The sequence below is a fragment of the Ptiloglossa arizonensis genome, chromosome 9 (genome assembly GCF_051014685.1).
Source record: "Ptiloglossa arizonensis isolate GNS036 chromosome 9, iyPtiAriz1_principal, whole genome shotgun sequence".
Lineage (NCBI taxonomy): Eukaryota > Metazoa > Arthropoda > Insecta > Hymenoptera > Colletidae > Ptiloglossa > Ptiloglossa arizonensis.
This window is the reverse complement of record NC_135056.1, coordinates 21470815-21493594: the sequence shown is the minus strand read 5'-3', so window position 1 is coordinate 21493594 and position 22780 is coordinate 21470815. Positions and strand designations below refer to the sequence as shown.

General features: G+C 48.5%; 1 protein-coding gene across 9 annotated transcripts in view; it reads left to right on the top strand.

The window, feature by feature from the left end:
* Trpgamma (Transient receptor potential cation channel gamma) overlaps nucleotides 1-22780 on the top strand; it is a 71346-nt gene that overhangs the window by 649 nt on the left and 47917 nt on the right. The window contains exon 2 of one of the 9 annotated variants that reach the window (XM_076319621.1): nucleotides 18473-18526. The exons of 7 other annotated variants lie outside the window; for them this stretch is intronic. In XM_076319621.1, coding sequence (XP_076175736.1) covers nucleotides 18505-18526 — 22 coding nt within the window. In that variant the 5' untranslated portion in view covers nucleotides 18473-18504. Of the gene's footprint in view, nucleotides 1-1527; nucleotides 2080-18472; nucleotides 18527-22780 lie in introns of those variants that run through there. One more of the 9 variants, XM_076319626.1, reaches the window with a different exon arrangement.

The window sequence follows — 22780 nt, the reverse complement described above, 5'->3', positions numbered from 1 at the left end:
CGATCTCGAATCGTGGCTTTCGAGATACCGGGCCGTTCGGGGCGGTCGATTCGATCGAACGATACGCGAAATCGAACGATATTACAATTGGAACGAAGCGCGGAGCCTGGTGCCCGCTCGTCGGTGAAAACGCTCCTCTTGACCCGGCCGCGATTCCTCGTCGTTTCTTTTACTTTCGGAAGGGTTGCTCGTTTCGGGATCTTCCCGCTGGGAGGGTGTACAACTAATTACGTCGAATCTCGAAAGTTGCCTCGCGAGCTTCGCATTCGGAGGCAATGGAACGATAAGTTTACCGGCAAGCAAAAGTTTCCAGGTGGTTGTTGCAACCGCGTTACGGTAAAATTGGAACGGCTCTTTTTTCCACCGCGCTTCCCAATCTTGGCGACCTTCTTCCTGGAAAACTTGCATCGGGACGCGAGTCGGCAAAGTTCGATCCGTACGCTCGCCGAACGCCTAATGTAATATTCAAACGAACGGTCCCAACCGGGACGTCTATTTTCCGCGGTGCGTTTGTAAAAGTTTCCTCTCGCGGGTAATCGTTTGGAGTCGAACGTCTCCTGGATCTCGTAACTTACCGAACAAAGAACGTTCCGCGTCCCTCGATGTCCGGTACCGTTTCGTTCGCGAGCTTTTCGGAGCCGAAGGCGGGCAAGAGGAATTCCAAGGGTCACCGTATTCGTGTCACGTTGATCGAACTCCTAGGGTAGCCGAGTTGGCGCGGGAAAACGTCCAACGACTTTAACTTCGCGAGTCGTTTCGACCTGTACGCGTACCTTTCTCCGATGAGCGTCGTGGAAACCATCGCCATGTGCACTCTGTTAAATCTCGGTCCACGCATCGTCCACCGATCGATTCCGTCGTAGAAGCCTCGATCCTGTTCGTCGTCCATGCCTCGGCGAATAAATATTCGATTATCCGTGTCGTCGTTGTCGTCGTCATCGAAATAGAAGGAAATCTTTCTTTCCTCTCCCAGCGCTACAGAGTTCTATTTTTATTTCGTTCCCGAAACCGGTACGAGTACAACGGAAGCGTGTAAAAAGTGAGCATTTGTTACTTCAAAATCGTATCGCACGAGATACCTCTCGCAGGGGATACCGTTTAGAACGCGACGGAAAAACTTATCGCGTTATTGCAGGCTAAGAGAGTTCGGGTATTTAAATGCCGGCTCGCGAGCTTGATTATCGGCGAACAGTTAACGGTCGAGGAATTACGGTTATTGAAAGAACGCGATCGAGTATCGAAGAGCCGTTCGATGGAATTTCCGTGAAAATTCCCGATAACCGATACGTTGTATTTTAAAATACGTGCTTATTTCGTTGAACCGCGATAAGAAGAGAATCGCGTTACGCTTCGTTCGAGAGAAATTTGCGTATTCGACGAAGCTTCGTTTCTCGAGATCCGACCCAGGCGTAACGAAACTCAATAATTATCGAGGTGTTTTTCGTCCGATTAAAAGTCTTTCGAACGTTGCGATGCAAATAATCCTTCGCGATCGCGGTTTAACGCGCGTCCGACGTTTACGCGCGCAGCCAGATGTGAAAACAGCTCGGAGTATCGGTGCAGCTATTAACTTGGATTAACCGGTATTAGGTAGTCGTCTCGCGAACCATTGTCCGCCCGATAAATCGCGAATCGAATATTTGGACACCTCGTAACGCGTAATCCGAGTCGATCGACGAGCAATCTCGTTTTTTCTTTATAAATTGTTTCCTCGATCCACGATGCGCAATCTCGCGTGAAATATTTCCGCGCGCGATTCGTTAGTCGAATTAAAAAACCATTTTTCTCGGGGAACGAGGGGTTTAGCGAGTTATCCGTACTCGACGTTTGTCGCTCGAAAGAAATTGAATTTTTATTGTCGCGCATCGAACTGTGTCTCTGTTTGCGCGTTCGAATGCCGGACGATCACCTTCGTTATCGTCACGGGGCAACGAGTTCGTTAATCGACACACCAGGAAAAAGAGAGAAATCTATCGCTTTAAAGCGAGTCTTTGAAGCAGGTCGCGCGATGCAGAGTGCTTCCTTACTTGAAAACTTTGAGCTCGAAAGTGGTCTTTGCGAGCGTTGCCGCTGAGAACGGTAAGTGGAGAGAACGAGTTCGAGAGAGGGACACTTCAATTTTCATTCGATACCCTAAAGGAGCACGGTTCGCTCGAGATTTCTACGAATAATCGACCGTAACGACGTCTAGTTTTCCTACGGAACATCGATAATACTCGAGAAAGACAGAAAATGTAGACGACGAGTCCGGAAAAGCTTTCGGTGTATGCTTTTTTGGAAATATGTTTCTCAAACTACGAAGCAACGACGACGTTTTTTCGTGCTTTCTATTTGTACGATTCAGCCTCTTTGTCGTAGAGCCCCTATTAGAAGGGGTGATTCGAGTAAAGGGAAATATTTTTCTAAACAAGTACTCCACGAGATGCCATCTCTACCAAGTGTTGCACACATCGTAAAGGAGCAGTGTGCGCGATATTATTCCCAGAGGACGCTCGAGACGTCTAAGCTCATTATGTCGTCCCGAAGTAAACAAGATTATCCCTGTACATACCCCTTATTAAATTGTTCTTCCTAACGAAACAAGAAGAACGAAATAAAGCGGCGGTATATAAAATGAGCTCTACTTATTAAAGGAAGAGCGATCGATGGAAATTAAAAAAAAGATCGCGCTGCTATTATTTTTCTGCGGGGGATACAAAGGTCGAGAAGATTGAATCGCGCGGAGGACGAAAGTGGCCGAACGGAAACTCACTTTAGAAACGTTCGAAAAATACTGCTCGGTTAAAACGAAACTCTTATTCCTCCCCGTGAACCATTTGTCAGCGAGGGACGCGTTATTTATTAGAAAATCTCGGTTAACGAAACAACGCGATACCGCGCTACTATTTCAAAATCACGGCGCGGACATGGGTGCGCGTAACATTCGCTCTCCAACTTTTATTTTCTTCTTCGTAAGTTACGATACGGCGCGTGCAGCGCGTTAACAAAATTATGGTGATTTACCGACCACGCGTTGGTCGTAAAACAATTAATAATATACGATGCTGGAACGACGCGATGTCGTTACGTACGAGTTATGTAACGTTCCGAGGCAATCGAGGGGGACGAGAATTATATTCGGACTCGTGTACTTCCGTATTACCATTTCTAATCGGAAGTAAAGGCAGAAACATAATATCGCAAACTCGTGGCAAATCCTCCGTATTCGCGTGGCAACTTTTTGCTGTAATTACCACTTCATGCATAATGCACGTGGATTTCTCGGTTAATACTCTCGCAATGTGGCGAAAGAACCGTATCCATGTCAGAATTATGAAATAACTTTAGTTACGGTCTACGCGAGAATGTTTCGCGTTCGTTCCGCACGGAATAATTTTAGTCCGCAAGTTATTATTAATTCGATAAGAGGACGGTGTACGTTGTGTCCTGCGAGATACAGTATCAGCGGATTGTCTACAATGAATCAAGAAAATGGAATAAGTTCTTCGTAAGCAAAGGTTGGTTTTCGAGAAAATCAAATTTGAAAACCCGCCAGGTACGCGTGCACTTGACCGAGACTGGTACTATTTCTGCTCGTTCTTGTGTTTGAAAACATTGCCAAGATCATGGGTATCGTTTCTGCTACCTTAAAATCTGCACGAGGTATCAAGGTCTTTCGACATTTATTATAAACCCTACTATCGCACCTTGTTTGCACAGACAACAATATCTCGATCGTCTATGCCCAGTCTCTCGAGTTATTCAGAGGGTGAAACACGTTCGTAAAATGTGATTCTTTCGGCGTTAATGTCCGAATCACGATCGCGCCGATGTTTACGAGCACAGGAACGAGCAGAGGCGATAAAAGTCTGTACAAGGGCAAGGGCAACGAATGGATTTTCAAAATTGATTTCTTCGAGAACGAAGCCCGAAATTTTATCAAAAAAGAAAACGACCTCTCGAATAGATCGTTGAACTTTTCGTGCAAATTTCGGGAGTGGTTTGCCAGCTCGTTTTCGAATTTTTCGCGCAAGAAAACCGAAACGATGTTTCCGTCTGTTTTCTCGTGCATTTCTTAATCCACGCACGCGATCTCTAGTTTCGCTCGAAGGATTCTTGGTTCGTTGTCGGATAAAAGCCCCCGAGAACGGCACGCGAAGAATAAATTTATCGTGGTAATCACCGGGCATCGTTCCCTTCGTCTTGGTACAAACAAATTGAACGAACCGCTGTATTTCTCGGTTGAATCGAGTAGCGTAAACAATCGTGTAAATTTCGCGGGTTTCACCGATGCGTTCTAAACGCTTCCTAGATTTTTGAGTAACGCGTTTAAACGATGGAACGAGAAACGCAACTCGGACGTTTCCATGGGAGTCGTGTAAAGTGTCGAGAGGAGCAACGAAAGTTTTGAAAATGGAACTTGTCGCGGGGAACGACGTACAAGAAACGACAGCCCCTTGAATCGGAACGGAATGTATGTACTTTAGATCCGTCTTCGAGGAAAGTGGCCATTTACATCCGTTCACAGTGTATAGAGGAGAACGAACGGTTTTATGTCACCGCTCCATCGTCCCAACGCACCCTCTTATTTTTTTCTCCCCTGAAAGAGGGAAATTTCAGGGAAGCAGCGTGTACTCCTTAAGGCTCCCTTTTTTACAAGTACCATTTTTTTTTTTTTTACAAGTAATTGCTCCTCGCGCAAAGGAGACTACTTTGCGCGAATATAGTAATACGTCGAGCATGGGAAATAACGACACTTGATCGAGACGAGATATTTTCTACGGCAGACCGTTCGCTCGGCGCGAAGCATCGCTGGATGGCTGCGGACTTTTGACATTTCGTTCGATTTATTCGAGCACCGTTTCGTCGATTTATACACAAAGTTCAATCGCTAAATGCGCGTATGCTTCGATCGACCGGCTGTTTACACAAAATTCGCCGACATTCCTCAAGGATGTCTGTGCGTCTGCCAAAGCTTCTCTCCCTTTGAGCTCGACCTTTGCAACTTTTAATTCCGCGTAACCTCGGTTAATGGGAAACACGAACGATCCGTGCTCTTTGAAATTGTTTCACGTTTGTGCAACCGTTCACGGACGGTGCTGTAGCGGTGAGTCTCGATTAAACGATTTTTTCCTCGCTCGATTGTTCGGCGAAAGTTTGCCCGGGCATTTTCTCCTTCGGGACTGACGAGGGGCGCACGGCTCGACCCTTTCAATAGTCTGTATAAAGATTCTCGTTAAAATACCGTGCTCGCGAAGAGGGCGAGAGTGGAAAAAACGAGGAACACTTTGGAAAAGTTTTAAGTGTAACGCCCTTCTTCGTCTTCGTCTTCTTGCCTTATCTCTCGGTCGAACCCTTATTATCCTATTTTCATGCTTCTTCATCGACCGAATCGGGGTTATCGGAGCACTCAATTATTTGGGTCATCCGGAGGCTAACGTTTTGTGCCGCCGTCGAACACACCCGGCTTGCACGGAATATTTTGATAGCCATAAACAATGGTCGCGCGACAAAACAATGGGAGGGGATATTTAATCGGGAAGAACTTGGAAATTAATAATCGTCGTATCGTACGCGCGGGGAATTTCAAATGTTTGGACAACTGTATTAACGCGTCGAATCCTTTTTTCGATGGTATCGTCGATCGAGCACCGCGTAAACCAGTTTTCCTCTTTCGTTGTAAAACGATCGGTAGACACCGAATTCGCGCCTAGTCAGTTTCACCGATCGGAATGTCATCTTGCTCCTTTTTCTAATCGATGCACGATACACCGTACGGTATCGGAATTGCGCAATTTCCCCGATAACGTTTACCTCGTTCGACTTTTCGACATTGTACTTCCACGGAACATTCTTTGTAGCATTTTACCGCTCGAACGACCTCCCTTACGGAGACTGGATTTCTCCGAACGCACCCTGTATACTCCCTTGTACGATACATATAAGAATGTTCGGTTCGGGCGAAGTCTTATCGGTCTCTTTGCTTCTGCCGAGTGAAATCCAAGAAAGCTCGGGGGGCTCGATCGAGCCCCGGTTCGAGCAATCTTCCGTTACGCGGCCGAATGCAGTCCGCGTTTGTATCCTCTCCACGAACATCGCGCTCCCGCGCTACGGAAATTAAAAGCCACGCGCGAATTACCGGAGGAGGAGTCAGCTACTCGGGCGATGTTTGTTTACAGGGCGGGAAAATTGGGCATCGCGCAATTTGCGATTCGGAGATGGCGATTAGAGGCGAAACAATTTCGGTGGGCCGATACAACGGTAATAGACGTGACGCGTTGCCGGTACGAGCCGCGCGTACGAACGCGTGCACGGTCGGTCTCTCGTGCTCTCGGTATCGACGAGCGTCTAGCTTCGATACGCTTCTGCTGCCCGTATTCAATGTCACACCGCTCGCATGCGCGCTTATCGCGTTGCTATTTGCATGCGTGTAATTTGTATGCACGAGCTGCCGCGTATGCAGATTAGCCCGGCGCAGCTTGTTCGACGAGGAATATAAACTTCTCCCAGGGCCGAGCTCTTCCGGGAGATTTCGTCGCGCCGCGAGCCGCGAGCCGCGAAACTCCGAGTTGCTCGAAATACGCCGAGAATTCGCTCGCTCTTTAACCGTCGAATCGCGATATCGACGAAAGAGTGAAAACACCGTGGCGCGAACGGAACCGTGTGTACGGTAATCGACCAACGATCGACGATCGAATAATATTTCGGAAACGGCAATGAATCGTATCGTGCGAATTAATCTCGCCGTTTTCTCGCAATCAACGGCGCTACGTAAATTCCCGGCGTGGAACGAACCGCGTCGATAATTCCTCGACAACGAGCGGCCGTTCGGTCGTTTTTTTCTTTTTTTTCGCGGTAACGATCGCAAACACCGAAAGATCGAACGGTCCTCGATAAAATCGCGTCGATCCGATCAAGTGTAAATCTCTCGACGTAACGTCTCGCGGGAGGATCGCGGCTGTCGTCCGTGGCACGAGCTACGAAACTTTCCGTGGAATCTGGCGAGAAGTTTCGAAAGGACGATACAATTACGTTTGCGCGGACCGACCGTGAAAAAGATCCAGACCGCGCACCCTTTTATTCCATTAGGTATATTAACGTTCTCGCGGTTGTATTCGCGATCCGCGTAATCCATATTTAAAAGATAGCGTCGTAATTTCCAAGTACAAACAAACTGAATCGCTCCACCAGGCGGAAAACTTTTCCCCGGTTCGTTACGCGGTTACTCGGTTCCGAATTGTGAGCGGCGTCGAATCTGTTTCGCTCTGTGCCACTATGGAAATCAATTTCGTTCCTCCGCGTTCGTTTCCGTGTATGCAGATGGTGCCACCGCTTGGAAAAAGTCGATCGACAAATTTATCGAGTCGGCGATCAAAACTGTCTCACCGTTTCAACGAAACTTTACCCGTACTTTCTCCAATTCTATATACGTACTTACACGATATTCGCGTCTTCGCGAGTGAAACACGGTTCGACGAAACTTCCAGTTCCAGAGGTCCGAGTAACTTTAAAGGTCGAAAGATTTTTGATCGAGTCGGTGTCGCGAAGCTTACGGTCGATAGGGCGCGGTTACAGTATCGCGATTTACAGTCGATGCCGCACGAACGAGAACGGGTCCACAAATTGAACAAAGAAAGATCGGTCCTGGATGGGGTCGCGACTCGTATCGGGTCGAACGTTTCGGTTCCGTGTCGTTGCGCCTCGACTACGCGGTAATTAGACGATACAAATCGATATCCGTACGTTATCGGATCCTTTATGGTAATTTCAAGCTGACGAAACTTTCGATAGCTTTTCCCAAAGCACACTCGTGCTCGCGAACCTGAAAACGGTGTACACTGCGAGTACCCGGGCCGTGAATGCTTCGGAGCTCTCGTTGGTTTTACCTTGCAAATACGGCGAGCGTAACTGGAATTCTCATAATCGTGCAACTCCCACCCGCGGTTAAATTATAATAGTTTCGCCGATATTTGCCTCGAATAACATCGTAACGACGTTACCACCTGTCCACGGGCGAACCGGAGGAGGCGCCGAGCGGGTAATCGAACGAGTTCCCTCGTTTTGTTTACTTTCTCTCGTTGCCAGTGTTCGAGAAGGCGCACGAATCTCGCGTAGTGTCGGCGTCGCGACGCGTACCTAACCGTCGACGCCCCAGAGCGACGCCATCCTCATTGATCCCCTCTTCCCTCCCTGCGCCTCCCTCTCGCCGCGCTTCTTCTTCGTCCGTGTGTTTAACCGACCTCGCTCACTGCGACTCGTTTCTTCGACGAAAATCGCGGTACACAGCGAAACTCGCGACGCGTTTCGAAACTTTCTCCCGGCACGGTTTTTCAATTTTCAACGAATTCCGCGCGTTCTCGATTCCCTGCAACTTCGATCGACCCCTTTCGCGGCTTAACGAACCGACCGACGAGTCGCGACGAATGAAAACGTGCCCGGAGAACCCGCGTTACATTTAAATTTTCGTATTTTCTTACGAGCTCCGCGGTAGACTCCGCGAGCAACGTTCCGTATCGCGGACTCGACGGTTACGTCTCGCGAGTTTCCTCGATGGTTCGCTCTTCTTGTTGATTTTTTACGATCCGTGCGGAATATTTTCACGATACAGGCTGCGGGAAATCGTCGAGATCGAAATTACGAACGAGCACCGATAGAAACGAGTTCGAGGGGCGTAGAAAAGGTTTACCTTTTTTTGTTCGTTATCGGGTGAAAGATGTTATTTCGCGATATTGCGATCGTAAACTAATTAATTACGGAGGAAGCAATTTCCTGGACTTTGGACTGCAGACTACGCTACGAACGGGGTGAAAAGCTTCGAGGAGTCGTGTTTCGTAGCCGATCGAACCGTACTTTCGCGATAACGCGAGAATTTATACTTTCGGCCGATGGAGCCGATCGAAAGAGGACGCATTGTCCGAGCGATTCGAAGCGAGGAAAATTGTTACCGATTTTGCGCTCGCGTTCGTTCGTTTTCCCAGGGTTTCGCGACTCGTCGCATCGTTCGTTCGCGTCTTTTAATTCCGGTCACGCGTCACCGGGTAACGACGGGATTGCAAAGGGAAAGTTTTCATCGTCGTTACGTTCGAGTCAGAGAGGAACGACTCTCGGGACACTCCGAATTTCCCGGGACCGAGTAACGAGCGAGCGGAGCTCAGGGGCGAGCGAGACGTCCGTAGAAGCCGATTCTTGAATTAAAACCCGGGGAGATTAGCATTTCAATATTCGGGTGACCGTGACTGCCTTTGACTCGCTCGGACGGGGAAGATCGGGGGCTACAGGGGAGGAAGATTAATTGCGTCGCATCGTGTAATGAAAATTGTATCCGTCGTTGAAATTTCGTGGCCAGATCGCGCGCATAGACCCGGGGAAGACGATTTCCCGCTGTTCCCTCTATTCGAGCCGAAATAATTTGCATTCGCCGAGAGGACTGCGCGACGCAGGATCGAAAATATGCGAAAACTTTCGCGCGAGGTATTCGAGGCCTCGGCATTATTTCCTCGTTACGGGGTCGTAAAACGGGTTACGAAATTCCGTTCGGCCGATTTTAACCGTGTTATTGGTTATTATTCGCCCGATGCGACGGTTATTATATATATTTGTCGCGAATAACCTGCTTCTGTTGAAACTTTTTCCCCCACGGTTCGTATCGCAGCCGTAAAACTTGTAATTACGCTTGTTTTCGTTTCACCGAACAGCCACTCGAAAAATAATTTAAACGATTCCGCGGTCTGCGTTTCGCAGTCGTACCTCGTTATCGTGCGGTTTGCCGAGCGAGTTTGGTTTCAATAGGAACTCGATGTTAGTCCGACGCGCTCGATAGAAATTAATTGTTCGAACGACGCGTGCTATGCTTTTTTTCCCCCCTCCCCCTCTTTCGAGTACAGTTGGACGCTGATCAATTTTACACGGATTTAACGTTTCGCGTCGGGTTTAGATTTCTACGTCGGACCGTGGCCCGCAATATCCGCTGCTGTTAAAGAGCGAAACGCTCGGTTGCAATTACGCGCTCGCACGTTTCCTGTCGTCGCGCGATGCAAAGCGTATGCGGCGCGTATCGGACTTATCTAATAACCAGAGATAAATGGCTGTCCCGACGCATTAGCTGCGATATCGATTCCGCAAATGAGTATCAGGATTTGCGGTGTGCATTAAAGGGACCGAACCTGAACCTAAACCTCGCGCGATTTATCAGTCGGGGAACTTTACGCGTCGAGGTTTACGTATATGCTCCGCGACGAGCCGTCTCAGCGATTCGTCCGTACGAAGCGTTCGACGTACGCGCGGAATTACGAGATCCTACCAGTTATTTGTATTTTCGGCATTGCGGATATTGCGTGTAATTCCGGGAACTGTCCGGACCGGCGAATTCAACGCGATTTCGAACTTTGCATACTTAATCCGACGCGGAACGAGCATTCGAAATTCCCGGGACATCGGTGTCATCGACGGTGTTACGAGAGCGGAGCGTTTCGAATTTCGAACAGAAAATACGTTTAATTCCCGTGCGATTCGTTAATGTTTTAAGTCGTCGCGCCTCGATCGCGACCGCGTGGGCTACGAATCGTTCCGTTCTCGAAACCAGGCTCGTTTGACACGGACGCGCGACCAGAGGTTGCGTTCACGAGCGATTATTTCGGAGAAACACTCTGCGTGCGTGTACGAGCTCGCACCCCTCCGATATTGTTTAAAGTTGTTATCGACTGCGAGCGATCCCCGTAGCTCGACGTGGACCAGGGTAGTTGCGATCGAACCAATGAACCGGGAAACTTCTATTTTCCAATGAGCCTCGGCTCAGTCGCGGAAGGAACACCCCTGTGGATGCGGAAGAAATAGTTTTCCAACGGTATAATTGTCGCGCTCGAGTGGAGCAGTGGGTTAAGTACCAGAAGCGTACCGTGACTCGTCCCGATCAAATTTCTCCTGTACGTTCAGGTTGATCGAGTTTCAATTATATTCGTACGAAACCGAATCCGTATAAATGAACAAAAATAAATACCGGACACTTGGAAAATCTATCTATCCGCAAAACAACAGTTATTTTCCCGATGCGCTCACACGTTTCATCGGCGGATAGAGCGCACGTAGAGGCTTATCGCAATTTAAACGGCCACGCAACAGCATCGAGAGCACGGCTCAATGGGCTTTGAAAAACTGAACTGTCACCGAGAGGATGGAATATAAATGGAAAGTTGCACGGGGTCAAGGTTTCCACGGACCCCTGTATTTCGTCGAAATGATAAATTCGTATTTTCCTACGCTCCTCCGCCCCTCTCGCTTCACCTGCTTGAGTTATTGCGAAATTTCGATGTATTAAACCGGCGTTGGGCAAACACTTTTTCATCGATGGATCGTACGAATATTAAATTGGTCCGCGAGAGAAAATTGGAAACGTATATTAATTCGAAAAACAAATATGTTCTTGGGAAATAACGATCGTTTGTTTTTTTGGCGTTAACACACGTTCCGGAAACATGCCCGTGCATTGAAACGGGTTGGACGAAACGAGATTTTTATCTTCGGTTGTTGTTTATCGCCGATGAAGGACGGAGAATATTCGATTCTTGTATTTTTCTACAACTGGGATAGAGGTTTGGCAATTCGTCGAAGCCCGATTTGCACAAACGTTTCGCCGCGAACTGCATTGCGGTACCAGCCGGTTTGTTTGGCCCCCGGTGCACAAAGCGCGCGACCATTTCCGGTTGTACAGGCCAAAACGTTTGTCAGGGCACGTAAAACGGTGACGCGTGGTACGCGAACACCGCGAAAACTCCTTTTCCGCTTTATTGGTGCACGAACCTGCGAAAGCTCGCGATTTCTACGAAGAAAAACAATCCTCGCGGGGGAAACTCTCCCCGCGTTCATCGAAGTTTTCTCATATTCCTCCAGGAAAGAATCCGTCGGTGGCTAAGAAACGAAACTTCCTTGTATCTTCGATTTCTACCACTGTTCCGTACCACGTACTTATGGACTTCCATGAACCTTCCAGGCACCCCGTAGGGTGTCCAATGATTCGAAATGCGATCGAAAAAGTGACGATCGAAATTAAATTTGCGAAATAAAATTTGTTCATCCGAGATCGTTCCGACCGAGTTCCGGACCGTTATTCTTGTTGGGTATTTACGAACGCCGGCACCATTATAAAATACAAGTTCTCGTAAAACTGCTACAACCAACGTCCGACGAATCGTCAAAATCGATTGTAACGAGAAAAAAAGGCTCGTAAAAAATGTTCCTCGTCTTCTATTTATCGTCGATAGAGGTAACGTTCCCGTTTTCGGTCGTTCGAAAACGAGTATGCGTTTCGGCTCTACCTCGACCTTCGTACGGATAATGAGAAGGTCGGTATTAAAGTCTAATGAACGCAAACCGGCGTGGTTTTAATCGGGACTGCGAGCACCGATGCATACAAATCTCGCCGAGGAATTTTCAATGGGTATCACTCGGATGGAAGAAATAAAAGATCGAGTGAACATTCGGGAACGAATTCTTCGATTTTTAATAACAGACACGTTGATTATTGTTCTCCGTATATTTCTGTATTACCGTCTGACACGCAATCGTCTTAAAAATAATATCCCTGCCAAATAAGTAAATGCTGTTTACTTCCATCGCTAATTTTTTACCGGTCGATAAAACTCGTAACTCGTTTTCAGCGGCCATTAATTTGACGAAATTAAAACGAGTGTACTCGAGGGTTTCGTTCGACGAACAGTCCTTCTTTGTCGGGCACTGAAACGTACAGGCGTCCCTATCCGACGTCTCTATCGTTGAATCTCTCATCGATTCCATGAAAAAAGAATTTAATATCGGTGTCCGTGTAAATACAGCAGGGATCCGCTTACGCGGTAGGAAACGCGCTGGTAATAATCCTTATACGGGACCCCCTGCTACGTCCTTCTTGTCTACGAGACTGTAATCGCTCATTTAATATCCGACAGGGCGAACCTAATTTCTGTGAGCCAAGATGAAAGACCCCGTGGCGTGGACCATTCGATCGACGACAGATGAATCACCATCCCCGTGGGTTTTATTGGACTAAAAAATTTTTTCTCCTTGTTCTTCTCCTCGTGGCGTGTATACGGGTATACCGACCGCAATGCTCGTAACTTTTATCGGGCAACCTTGTAACATCCCTCGTCTCGAAATTCGAAGTATTCCGATTTTCGTAAATTACGCAAGCCTTTGCGACGCTTCGAGTAATTTCCGAAAGAAAATCGGACGTCGGTCGAAGTCGAACAAAAAATGCTAATTCTTCGATCGAGTTTCCAAGGCTCGAGTTCACTTTTGCCGAGTGGATCTCTTTCCGACGGAAAAGCGCGGAGTATGTCTCGCAACGTTCAGAAGACGGGTCGGTGAGTTAAAATTTTGTTTAAAAAAATACGATACGATACTTCGATCCAGCCATCCAACACCGATCGGTTGAATCCAATGCCTCTGGCTTCTCTGGCTCGATTTAATCGCGAGTTCCGAGGTAAACGAATGACATTCCGCGTAGTGTTTGCAGTCGGGGTCTGGGATTCTTCAAAGTTGTCTTGTTATCGGTTTCTTCGCACGATGTACGAATAAACGTTAACAGAGAAATGTGCACCGAACTCTCCGCAGTTCGACGAGTTAATTAAACGTCGACGTGCAATTGCACAATTATCGGCAACGTTTAAATCGAACGCGTAAATGAATTGACAGCGTTGAAAGGCTGCGGACGAAATTTACTTTGAATCCGCTGGCGCGACTAGTTTCACGCTGTAGTTACTATAAACAAGGCGCGCGGAGCCGAAAATTTCCTAAAACGTAATTCCACGTATTTTCGTAACCTTGATCCGCGTTTAAAAAAAATATACCGCCTCATATATTTTCAATACTCGTTTCTCTATCGTAAATATTTTCATTAACCGTTGCTACGAGTAACGATCAAAGTTGAGTACCGGAAACGAGGATAAATTTCTATTTCACTATCCGTTTCTTTGATCCGATCGATGTTCTTGCGGAGCGTAACGCAAAAAGTCAATCGTTTACGAGAAACCCTTGCCGGCGCCAACGAAAACGAATCATCGAACGTCTCGAGCATTTACGAGCGTCACCTTTGTTCCGAACGAGTTAGGAGATTATGATGTTCCGCTCTACTTTATCGTGTTTCTCGGGGTACTTCGCAAACAGTAATACACATTCGCCGTAGCTATTTCCTCGTATAGGTTGGTAAGGTACACGCGAGAGTTGAACATACTCGTTGAAAGCACGTGTCGCGTACACCTAGATCCACACGGAATATTTGTCCGTAGGATGTGTGCGATTACATCGTCTGCTGTGATACCATGCGTTTCGATTAGTTTCGAACCGTTTGGTCGACTCCGAAGTTAACCCGACCTGACTGCGCGGATTTCTGCGATCTTGTCGAACGACAACGTTTCGATTAAACTTACGGTTACGCGTTTCGATCGAGATGTTACTTCTAGATTTCGTCTTAGGTGTTTGTATTTTAGCAAGGAACCGAGTATCCGTAGATTTTGGGAAAATCGAGACTATTCGGTCGACCGTATCATCGTTTTAATTGGTTACGTTTCTCGGACGATAAACTACGAGACGTATCGACCAAGAGAAGCGATCGTGCGATCGGGATCTAGACTAATTGTAAGATTACGAGTCGGATGCATTTCCTCGATTGATGGCCCACTCGATAGATTCCATTTCACGGTGAAGCAAATTCGACGAAACGAATTTGGTTTCTGGTAGATTTCACCGTCAAGCTCGGGGCATGCTCCGTGACACGATTCGATGATTTATAAACGGCATTTATTTTTCAAAAGATCGATCGTCGATCGAAACGTTCTCGAGTACTTTGATTCGTATCCATCTGGAATCGTTTTAGAATTCATTCGCGTCGGTAATTTAAATATGCCTTGACGCGCATCCTTGACAATTTCACTTTTTTCAATTCATAGGTATCGTTTCACGGCCGACGGTACGGTCGAGGAACCGCTAGTGAAATATTCCGTTTCTCGATGCAAATGGGATAACGTTTTTTATCGTTGTATACGTCCACTGTTCGGAACGTTGCGTATCGTAGGTTCTCGACGAACGATACAACTGGGAATTCGATCGAGCGACTCGTTTCGAGAGGATAAATAAAAGAATAAAATTCGTGGAAATCTTTGGGAATTTTATTTCTTTTTTATTTTCCGTCGTAGACGCGATCGAACGTTCGCTCGTGGACCTTACGACCGTGCAAAGCAACGAAGGTTACGTTCTTTCGATAACACTCGCAACTCCGATACGCTTTATTGGTGCAAATGTTCGACGAAGCGCGAAACTCCTGTTAGACGCCGCCGGTCAATTTTCACCGCGAAATCGATGAGAGCTTTCGACCACTTATAGAAAAACTTTTCCAATCGAACGGCGCAACGATTCGACCACCCGTGACGATAAAAGTGCGCCCTTGCCAATTTTTACACGCGCGAGCCAACGCGAACGCGTGAAAGGCCAGTCGGGCTTTTTACCAGCTTCCTGGAATGTAAATCCGAAACGCAATTAGTTTCCCGTGCGGGGAATTAAGGCTGGTGACGCGCAATTAGGAGCGTGAAATTGAGGTGTCAACGGTCAAAGCATTGCCCTTTTCTTCTTCTTGGCCGCTTTTCTTCGACGAGCTTAAATTACGAACGTCGCGGTGAGACACCGGTCCCTTGGAATGCATTTTTTCGAGTTCCCCGCGGGTTTTAACAATGCATCTTGCGAGCTCGGAGCTGTTGTCCCTCGAACGTTTTTCCGCTCCGGAGCTCGATTATCTAAGCAACAAACAAATGTTTCTTCCTAAGCAAACATCGAGCTCGTCTACTTCTTCCTCCTTCGAATACGTACCTAGTTTTTCTTTTTACACAGTCGTAACACGGCACCGTTCTAATTGCAATTTTTCGTGGAAGCGGACAAACGAGCCACCGTAACGAACTCGCTCCCTATGGCTCGATAAGGACACTCGACGAGGTTTCGGCGAAAATTTATCGCGGATGAATTTCACGTTTGATCCGCGTTGCGTAACGCGGCGAAATGCATTAGATTATTCGGGCACAATCGATCGTTGGGCCACGCTCGATTACCCTCGTCGATTGCATCAGACTTAAATGCTTCTGTCGGCGGGCCACGGTGCGCGTTTGCATTCCGTGAAATTCTCAATTTCGTCTTGTTCGCGAAATAAATTCTCGCGAGTGGGTTAACTTCTCGACGAGAGCGGACGAGCAACGAATACGCAACCGTCGCGTCGACAGTTGTACGAGTTACGATTATCGATTAATTGAACTCGAGACGAAATGGGAATGACTATGGCCGAGATTAACGAAATAAAGGTTAATTCCTTTGCATTCTCGAGTTAACGAAACACGCAGTCCCTTGCGATATCGCCGTTTGTATCGGTACGGGGACAGCGGGAGCAACACGGTTTCGCAACTCTCGATAAAGCCGGTGGTGGTACGTGAAAAACCAGCGTCGAGGTGGTTAAACAACGAACGTGGGAATAAACCGAAAAGTGTATCCGAGATACGGAGAATTAACGTTTAAAAATATAAATATCTGTCTCCCGTAGCGACTCGATCGTTAGAGGCGAGGCCAACGCGATTTGCGCGGCAACGACGAACTTGAAAATGCGCGGTGCGAAACGAGGCTGCTAATTTCGTAGACGTGGCTGCGGAAACGTAACGACCGATTCGATGAAGCTCGTAAATGTGTTAAGGGGAGTCGTTGAATGCAACACGAGAGCTTCACGTGGCCGCTCGCTAGTTCGACAACAGCTGCCGAGCATCCGAGAACGCGTGCACTCGCGGCTCTCGCCTGCCCGAACTCGTTCGATTCGAAAGCACTGTATACGGTTTCGTGATCGAAATTTCCTGTAGGCGTAGTTCAATTCTTCCATTTTCTTTTGTTTCTTTTTTATAACGTTTATCGTCCTGAAAAAATGGCCAAATTACTCGTTACGATCGACTCGTTCATCGAGTCTGCACACGGACGAGTAAATGGACTCGAGTTCCAACGCGATTTCTTTATTCTATCCTTTAACGCGGCCACATTCCGCGCTTATGAGCGCAAATATCCTACCAACGCGTAGACGATTTTATCGATTTTTGAAACGGCAAGTAGTTTACCTTTTTTCGAAACGATACTCATCGTGCCGAAAACAATACGCGTACCTACGTTTTAATTTTAAGTGCGATATTCGTCGAACTCGAAACTGCCTTGACCCACGAGTGGGTCAGTGGACCGTAACCGTGTTAATAACCTTAGCTGTGTCAGAGTTCTTCGATTACTCGCACGATAAAAAGAACGATCTATCGAAAACGCTCCGAGAGCCTTGTTTTCGTTAAGGAGAGTGCATCTCGTTCTTTGGATCCTGGTTCACGCTCGAACGGAGAATATTCGCACTTTACACGAACGAAATCCAATGGTATTGTCGATAGTTTAGATGATCCGGTTCCACATAGGGCGGTACGCTGTTCGAGGAGCTGAACCTTCGAGTTCGGTGATTCGCGGTCCGGGAATACAAGCCCGTAAAGTTCCCTTACCGTCTCGCTGACTGTTTCGAAGCTTTCGACCAAGAGTCGGGCAAAGCGTTATATATATATATACTTGTGATTATGTCGCGCGCGACGGAAGGGAATTAAAGACTGTACTTTGCTTGGACACCCCCTCACCGAAGCTGAAATCATACTCGAGGGATTAAACGTTACTTTGACGTTCGAAGTCCACGGGGAAACCGCTACCGGGCTAAACGAGGAGAGAACGTCCGGAGAAACATTTGCGTTTAATCTCTTGAACCGTGGTGGTTGAACAGTTTCGGGAAAGTGGCTTTTCGTTTAGCTTTTCTTCGCGGAGGACGCCTCGCACGTGTGGATCGCTGTAGGAGAAACGCACTCCCCTTAAGAGCACTCCCCATTTTTCGAGCGGTGTCTCGAGAGAGCATAAATAGAAAAACTCGGTTCGTAGACCGAGAGGCAATCTCGCACGCGTTCCTAAGAAAAAAAAAAGGGTTTGTCTCGCGGTTGCGTTTCCGAAAGACCACCCGTTAAACACTCGACTCGATTATTATTGCGCGCATCGGGGGATTCGTATCCAGCGCGGAACGGTTTTGTTTATCGCAAAAGTGTTTCGTCGAAATTATTCAGGGAGTGTATTGTACGAAAAAAATACTCTTCGTTATTAGCGAGGGAATGAAAAGGAGCTTTCGTATTCGTTGGCGCGTGTCGCGCGCCGACACTCGCCGGTTCCTCGCCTTCGCTACAGCCAGTTGCCAAACAGGGAGGGGAAGCGGACAGAATCGAGAAAGTTCGTATTATGTCAGTTACTTTAATTCCGTGGGTCGGAAGCGAGGGATAAAGAGCGCGGAGATAATGTCGACTTCGAAATTGGATATGCTGCATAGCTCGATGCGCCGCACCAGCTATCGCCTCGGCTGCATTCCCTTAATTACTCGCGCGGACGGTGTACTAATTAACAGAAACGCCGTTCTCTGTTCTAGGCGAGACGAGGACGTGAGGGCTGATTCGATGAATGGGGCTCAGCTCTGGCACAGGTATTGTCTAGAAATAATTTCGAAAGCCAGCTCCGTGGAAGGAGAGACGTAACCGGTGTCGCTGGTCTAGCTCGAAGAATTCGAGCCCGAGTAATCGATTCTCGGACCGTACGATCTCCGAAAACCTCGGCCCCGATGTAGCGTGCTCCGCAGAATCGTTTCGACTTTTAGTTCCTTTTCTCGATCAGCGTTTCGAACGCCCGACGTTTTCGAATACGAAACGAACTCGAAGCAGAGTGGCATCGATTATCGCACGATCGATCGTCCTCGAGCTCGTCGTACGATCTCAGCGGCATCGTTGACACGTGCATCTTCCTAACAGATTTCGTTCGATTTACCGACTTTCCGAAAGGATCGGCGCTCACGTTCGTGGAATTTTCTCGAAGACTCACGGATCGCCGAAACATTGGGCGGGGAATTCGAGTCTCGGTCGACGGTACGTATCGAGCTTCCTCTTCCAAACTGCGAGCGCAGGGCAGGATTATTCCGTCGGTCGAGATACGATCGAGCGAAAAACACCAAGTGGAACCCGGTGTTGGGCGGAGAAATATCAGATTACGATGGAACGTGGCGCGTATCGAGCGCGAATCGACTTCATCGGCTCTAATCGATCGTGTCTCGCTTCGATATAGACGCGTTCGAATTTTTTCAACAAGGTATCGTAGAAAGAACATTGTTCTTTCGGATCGTTTCTATATTTTACGCCCGTAGCTTTACCAGGACGGGTCGTTTCGCGTCCCCTCCGATCGCGCCGAATTCTCAATCCCCTTAATCCAATTTCCCGACAAGGGCGGGAAACAAATAGACCGTAACAAAAGCGTTCCGTTTCGTTTTTCTAGCGAGAACAGGAAACGAACGGAGCAAGAAGCTCGCGAGCGCGATGCTAAATCACTGCGAAAGCTTCGAACGTAAAATAACGAATAAAAAAGATAAGGTAGGCGAGATTCGAACTTAATTCGCGATATAAGGGTGTCTGGTACGCGTGGCAGGGTGACGCTTTCTTCGAACGCCGGGACAAAAAGGTGCACTTAACTTTTTATTAAATTCGAATCGATCGAACAGCGTCGAATCTCGAAATCGTTCTGTCTCCTCGTCGCTGAAGAAATACGATGGCAACGTCACGACTCGCGTCCAAGGATACATTTCCCGAGGAAGAGAGGAGTCGAAAGCTATGATCGTTGCCAGTAAGTTTTGTATTACAACGTCGTTACCACCGAGCGTAGTCGGAAGCATCCGGTATATCTCGGTCGTTTCCAAGCTCCCTGTTCACGGTTTCTGTTCATCTTTCCTTGTCACGCCTCCCCGATTGTGTCGAAAAATTAAAGCGACGGAGCGAGAAGCTCCTCCGCTCCGTCGGTGTTCCCTGCGCGATGTTTTCGCTTCGCACCTTTATTCCGGCCTCCTTTTCTTCGAGGAATAGAAAAAAAGGGACGACACGCGAGGCTCGCAGCGAACGCGGCCAAAGCTTTGAGGTAACAGCGGAACGAGCCCAAGGAAAGGGAAACGTGACGAAGAAAGAGCCCGAGGGAAAAGGGGGTACGTGGCTTATCTCGAACTCGACGCGCCTGAAAGCCATTCTGGAGCTTTTACCGCCCCGCTAGACAGAGTTGAGTGCCAGGAGCCCGGTATCGTGGCCGTCTCCCCTTCTGTTTCGCGACGACTTCCGGAAGACGAGCGATCGGAACTCGTCGGTGAATACGAGCCTAATTGGAACTGAAAGCCTCGAGACCGTGATCTCCTCGTCTTCCAACGGCATCGGTAACGAACGTTCTTCTCGGTTCGAGTTGCGCGCTGATCGAGGCGCGAGGAACGACTCGTGTCACGGAGAAACGGCGCCGAGAATTTCGGTAGGGATCCCTTTAAACGAGTCTCTCCGTAAAAATAGTAGGCCGCTCGAAAACGGTGATTATTTTAAGCGAGGGTAAAACTTTTATAGACGAGCGGGTAACGTTGACGGAACTTTCCGACGAGAGCCCCTCGTAGGGATCGAAACGTCAAAGACGGTTACGTTACGTCCCGTGCGCGATTACACGGCTGAGTAAACTTCGTCACCGGTTGTACCGGCGAGGAACTGTAATACGCGTTTGTTTACATTGACTGGACTCGTTCCGATTTCGTGCCCGTTACCACTGTCCCCGTTATTCGAGGCGAAGAGTTATCCGAACGCGAACAGGAGATAGTCGGAATTCGTCCGCCACGCGAATACGATCCCCCGGAGAAATCGAAGCCGATTTTCGGACAAACAACCACGCGCTACATCGGCACGAGTACTGATTGCGGCCATTGTGTATTCCCGAATCGCGTCCTTCCACCTTGATGGACGTTATTTGAGCGAAGTGCCATCCAGTGCGCCGGCCCTGCAGGAAATCGAATCGGGAACCCTCGAATTCGTTCACGGTCGAGTGTCGAACGCGTAGTTTCCGGCGCGGCAAAGCACGAAACGATTGCCCGTTTTTTCCCCAGGAAACGGAGACGGAGTTCCCGCAATCTTGCGCGAAAACGAGCCTCGCGGTCTTGTAAAAAATCGCGTCAACGGCACCCCCCCGCGATCGATGGCTTTTAAATCGTTAAACGTCGCGCCACGGAACGGTTACGTGTTCGCAAATAACGCACGTGGTGTAATAAATTTATCGTGCGTTACAAGGGAGAGCGATTCGCGCATTAATCTCTCTCGTGCTTGATATTAAGATTTCTCGTAATCTATTTTTAACGAGAACGCCACGACCGTTCGTCCGCTCGGCGAGTATAATTTTTCCCGAGGAGCGTTTCAGAGGTGATCAGAGGGAGCCGCGGTCTTTCGAAATCGGCTTATGGCAGATGGGAAGGAATTACCTCGATGATCACCGGGGATTTTTAATGCGCGGGGGAGGGAATCGGGAGTATCGGAAACGCGCGCGCGTGCGTGCGCGGAGCGTACTTTTTGACAGGGAAATTCCATCTACGGCGAACAGATGCTCCTCGAAAGTTGATAATGAAACCGATTCGGTCGGAGCGAGCGTGCCTGGAAGAATATCGCGGTCAAACTCGAAGTCGTCGAGCAAGGTTCGGGAGGGGGTGGCGCGATTTATTAAACTCAGCCCTGAAGATTTCCACGATGTTGACTTTCCAGGTCTTCGTTTACGCTAGACGAAGTCGTCGCGGTCAGAGGGGGTGCGAGATTGTTCCGCGCGAATCTCTCCGCGATTCTTCGCTATCGTTGGGAAAACTTGGCGGACAAACTTTCACGCGTTTACCAGCCGCGGCGGGTGCAGCTGCGATTTTCTCGAAGAGATTTCGCACGATCTCCGCGTTCCCGTTCCTCGTTCTCTCGGGTTATCGCGATACGCGACGCTCGAAAACGCGGGATCTCGTATAAAGCGATCTCTCGTCGAGCAAAACCGGCACAGTTAGGGCTTCGGGTGCGTACACTCGGTTCTCGAGTATACGACCATTCGTAGTCGCGGACAGTCGCCGGCTCGATCCTCGCCGCAAATTGATACCGCGAGAAGCGAACACGCGCGACCGGGTACGTATCCTCCCTTGCATAACGAGGAGTTCGTCCGATAGAAGCACCCTCGAGGATGCTACTGTCGTTTCGGGGCGGTTCCGATTAAGTGTCTTGTACCTATCCGGTCGATCGGCGAACGTCTCGCGGATGGATCGATGGTTACGTTTGCGGGTGACAGTTCCGCGCGATAATTTACAAAGTAGGCGTTGCCGGCACGGGTAATTACGGAACGACGGAACCGTTGCGCGAACACCGCGATCGAACGAAACCTGCAACCGACAGAGAACGAACCGTCTGTCGTTGAAACGATCCTCGTATCCGCGGAATCTAACCCGGAAAGTTGCGGGGACACCTAACGATAGACCCGAATTAGCCAATTAACGTTTCTCGAATCGTCGACGGCGATTAACCGAACGGCGAATAGTTTCCACGGTTAACAGAACCACGGAAGAAGGCTCTTTGATAATTGAAATCGATGAATTTAGTTTCGCCCGCGAGCTTCTCGTGGACGCGTCCCTTGGTCGATTATATTTTAATTAGCTCAACGCGCCACCGCGAAAAATCTTTGGCACCTTGCCGGAGCTTTCCCACGTCCCCGTTTCCCACTCTCTTTTACCTCGAGATCCGCTTTAATCGAAATTATACGCGCACATCGTACCGCAACCGCTCGCGCCGCATTTAATTATAAGTTTACTCGCGCCGCCCTTTACGATCGGCCTTTTGGCGGAAAATCGTCCAACGGTACATCGTTTAAGCACCTCGTTTCA